At 51.5% G+C, this 4,548-nt stretch overlaps 1 protein-coding gene across 1 annotated transcript; it reads right to left on the reverse strand.

The window, feature by feature from the left end:
• Positions 1–851: 851 nt before the first annotated feature.
• Cited2 (Cbp/p300 interacting transactivator with Glu/Asp rich carboxy-terminal domain 2) lies at positions 852–3,639 on the reverse strand. The gene is made up of 2 exons (XM_051164281.1): positions 3,386–3,639; positions 852–2,916 (listed from the first exon to the last, which is right to left on the reverse strand). Exon 2 carries the CDS (start codon positions 2,906–2,908, stop codon positions 2,099–2,101), a length of 810 nt encoding a protein of 269 aa, XP_051020238.1. The 5' UTR covers positions 2,909–2,916; positions 3,386–3,639; the 3' UTR covers positions 852–2,098.
• Positions 3,640–4,548: the final 909 nt, after the last annotated feature.

Here is a 4,548-nt window from a genome sequence, read left to right on the forward strand (position 1 = left end):
AAGGAACATGATATTTTAGTAGAATGGTGTCAGTTATAGAGATATAAAAATCCCTGTGCAATATGCATCTTAATTTTACCTATCCTGCTTGGAAATAGAACTTATCAGAGTGGGGGCCATCTGGGTCTTACTCCATCAGCGTATGTGCCAGATTCCAGCACAGCAGCTGGGCAAAAACTACCTGCCTGTTCTGACTATGAGGCATGCATGCGGTTTACACATAGAAAGGACCTCCCCTCTTTTTTTTTAAAGCGTGGGGGTTTTTTGCAAAGTTTTTTCACTCTGCATGTCTTTACTCTCACCATGGGTTTTGTGTGAGTCTGTATTTTTTCTTGGCTGTGAGTATGCTGCCAAATCGAACTCCTCCTTCTTCTTCCACCTGGGATGATTTGACACGTTTGCGGTATTTCTCCTCTGCTTGGTTATGTAAGGTCATCCCCGACACCCAATGGACGTGGGGACGGTCTGCTTAAACACTCAGCTCCTCCAGGTTGCTAAAAATCATTTTATACAAAGGTGCTTGGCACCTAATACAGGAGACAGCAGCAGCTCAGAATTCTGGAAAATGGGGCATGCTTGGGAGGGACCATGTTATGAAGGTTGTAATTTGACCTTTGAATCTGAGTAAAATTTAAATATTATTGGAAGCCTCGAGGTAGGTTTCCACTCCCTCTTCAACTCAGAACTGTTAACCATTCAGAAGCTATTTAAGATTAAGCTACAAAGTTTCTATCCTTAGTACTTTTGTTCAGAAATAAAATTCATCACCAGAAATAGTGATTTATATTTAATGCCACCCCCATCAATCACTCAATAGATTATTCTAATCCACCTCCTTTTAAAAGTAGTTGATTCAGAAACACTTGACTCCCCCCCTCCCACCCAGTGAGAAAGATCTGTTTAATATTGCAAGCCTTCCTGGCCAAGGTTCACTGGAATTGGGTGCAGTTAAGAAACAACAAAAAACACTTTGACAACTTTTCAGCGTTTGATTAAACCACACCAAGAGGCATGCTACAAAGGTAACAAGGCAGCATTATGGCAATTATCTTAAGTCCCGGTCTCCCTTAAGCTCCTGGTGACCTGTTTTAGTGTCCTGTAACTTGCCCTTTGGAAAGCTTATTCTCAACAAGTCCAACTTAAAGACAACCCCCACACACAAATGACTGACTTCTAGAAAACAAGGTATTTCTTAACCTTTTATTGACATTGGCAAATTAAAATAGAATAAATTAACAAGTATTTTTTCAAAAAAATGTTTTGTACAAAAATACTGTCAAAATTTCCTAAAAAGCTTTCAACACAGTAGTATCTTTTCATGTACTGAATATAACTATTAGCACAGTGTCAAAAATGTTGAAGACAGAAACAAAATAAAAATCTGTGAAATGTTTGCCACTGACGACATTCCACACCCTATTATTGTCTGTACATATGGGGGAGGGGAGACAGCCAACTTGAAGTGAACGGTATGACTTTTCCTGATCCAGAACGGTTTGGCCCACATCTGTTTAATCTTCCAGTTTAGCATATTTGAAAACTTAGTCTGTACTCAAATGCATAGTTAAAAAAAATGAAGCGAGATGGCAGTTTGTGCAGTAATATCTGCCCTTCAAAGTTCATGCAGCCAACAAATGCAATTTTTCCTTTCACTCATAAATGAAAGCAGCGCAGTCATTTGAAACCATCTACAAAATCCACAAGGTTAAGCAGTTTGCCAAGCTTAATATCTAACAGTTAAGCACTGGAGAAAGTGAGAAAATAAGGAGTAAAAACAAACAACAAAAAAGACCAAGTTAGCTAGATATTTCAACTACATAAGGGAGGTGAATGTCAAGGCTACAATAAAAAAAAAAGAAAAAAAGAAAGAAAAAGAAACAAGAACAGGAAAAAAAGTGGCAGCAATCTTTTTTTTTTCTTTTTTTAAACCAATTTGTACAAGTTTATAGTTTACTTTGTTTCCATGTTCTCAAACCTTTCAGGATCTGAAAAGCGAGATACTGCGTCTAAGGGAATGTTTTTTAATTCACACCGAAGAAGTTGGGGGTAGGGGTGGGGGTGGGGAGGTTGATTTCTTTCGCCTGCGAGGTTAACCGAGTCAACAGCTGACTCTGCTGGGCTGCTGTTTGCACACGAAGTCCGTCATGAAATCAAACTCGTTTTGGCCCAGCCAGAGTTCAGGCAGCTCCTTGATGCGGTCCAAACCCATTTCTATCACTAAGGACATAAGCACTTCCTCGTCGATGAAATCAGTGTCTATGACATTGGGCGGCAGCATTGCCGAGGGGACGTGAGCCACCGAGGCGGGCATGGTACTGCCACCGCCGCTGCCGCCCGCGCCGCTGCCGCCAGCGCCGCCCGAGGTGCCGCCGGAGCCGCCGGGGGTGCCGCTGCCGCCCGCGCCGCCAGGGGTGCTGCTGCCGGCGCTGTGCTTCGGGTTGCAATCTCGGAAGTGCTGGTTTGTCCCGTTCATCTGGTGGCCTGCAGCGGGGTGCAAATCCGGCATGTAGTGGTTGTGGGGGTAGGGGTGGTGGTTGAAATACTGGTTGTTGAGCTTCTGCAACTGCATGCTGGCCGGCAGGGAGCCTCCCTGGCTGGCCACCGGGGGACCCATGAACTGGGAGTTGTTAAACCTGGCGGCGGGGGCCAGAGCGCTCGGGGGGTGGCCCCCGTTCACAGTCCCTGGCCCCATGGCGTGCCTGATGCCGCTCGTGGCATTCATGTTGCCCGCGCCGTAGTGTATATGTTCGCCCATGAGGGCGTTGAAGGCATGCTGGGGCTGCTGCTGTTGGTGGTGATGCGGGCTCGGGAACTGCCCCATGCCCATGCGGTGGGCAGGGTGGTGGTGCAGCCCGTTGGTGCCGTCCGGGAAGCGCCCGTGGTTCATGGCCATCATATGGTCTGCCATTTCCAGTCCTGAAAGCGAAACGAGCAGACACTGAGACCCGCGTCACACACGTGTCGCCCACCAAAGCGCACCCCACTTCTGTTGCCTCCGTACCCGCGCGCACGTCTAGCTGCAGACCACCACCCCCGGAAGGGAACCCACCGGCAGCCCGAGCACTCGAGCTCGCCACCTCGGCGGACCTGCTGCCCGCGGGACCCGCACAGCTAGGAGCTGAGCTAACGGGGCCCCTTCCCCTACGATCTGGGAGGAGGGGGGGACCGGAGCCCACACCCCCTGGGTTCCACGAAGTGGCCTAATAAAGGAAGTGCCCCGGAGCCCGGCCGCGAACTTCAGGCATTCAATCAGCCCTCTTCACCCTGTGGTTGCACATCCTGTTGTTATTCCCCAGCTCCGCCTCGCGCCCGTCCCCGGGGCCAGCCCTGCCCTCGGAGGACGAGGCTGGCAGCAGCCCTGGCCAGCTTCGCCCGCCGCGCTCACCTTCCGTCTTTGCGATTTCTGCTCGGAACACCGAAGGCGGGCTCGTCGGGTCCAGGACCGGCTCAGCAGCACATAGAGAGACAGCAGAGGAGCTGTGGGGCGCTCGCCGGTGCGAGGTTGGCGCCGAGGTCTTGCAGCAGACGCTGGAGCAGATTCCGAGCTGAGCCGTTCCCTTTTCTTTTCCCTCCGCAGCACTCGCCACTCCGCAGGACCGCCCGGCAGCTGCCAACAATGAGCTGTGTTTCTTAGGGCTTTGGCCACAGTTAATATAAGGATCTCAGGAAGGGCGGAGCGAGAACCTCCCGCGGCAAGCGAAAAGACACGGATTCCGGAACTTCAGCGCCCTGGATTGGGTCCCCGAACCGCGTCCGCGAGTCAGCGCTGCACGTGCGCAGAGGCTGCGCGCCCCGGCGCCGCCCTACGGTTCTCCGGACTGTCGTGTCTTTTTGGCCTCCAAATGCGAGGGTAGTGCCTGCTACCTCCGGGGCAAGGAGCTAATCCTCTCGGCCCCCTAGTGCAAGGGAGCGCCTACAGGAAAGGAGCAAGGAGCACTCCCCTCCTCCCTCTGGCCGGATCTCCCCACCCCCAACTCGCTCACCCGGCTCACCTAGTGATCTGTCCTGCCCTCTACAGGAAAAGGAGATTCGCTCAGCCTCCCGGCCCTGTAGAGTTTTCTTGGGTGCAAAAGCCTCCTCAATCTGAGAAAATATGGGTGTGCTTTCCCGAGTTAGGGATTTTTTTTTTAAGCCCTGGACCGATCCTCCTGTCCTTTGAGCGCGCTTTCCTGAGCTGCGCCTTTGTGTTTTTCCACGGGCAACATGTAAAACTAACATATTTTCTGCGGGTGTATGCATCCTCGCCTACCCCACCCCTTTCCCCGCCCCGCACCTCCACTCTTTTCAAGGACAGGGACTGGAGGCGGGGAGCGGCAGCGGCTGCAGGTGGACCGAGCGCACTCTCAGGCCAGATCGGCTCCACTCCTAGGTTCGAGGATCCGCTCCGTACTTTCCGGCCTGCTCCACGCTCCGGGAGTACGTGTGCTTCTGCTAAGTTTGCGTTTGCTGCTCTTGGTAGCTTTGGCATCCGAGCTGAGGCGTCCCTGCTCTGTAAACAAACTCAGCGATCCTCGTCCCCAGATCCACCTTTTTGCACATACACAGTTA

This window comes from Acomys russatus, chromosome 21 (genome assembly GCF_903995435.1).
Source record: "Acomys russatus chromosome 21, mAcoRus1.1, whole genome shotgun sequence".
Taxonomy (NCBI): Eukaryota; Metazoa; Chordata; class Mammalia; order Rodentia; family Muridae; genus Acomys; species Acomys russatus.

Coding starts and splice junctions, on each gene's coding strand:
- Cited2 (XM_051164281.1), bottom strand. CDS start 2,908: ATGGCAGACCATATGATGGCCATGAACCACGGGCGCTTCCCGGACGGC.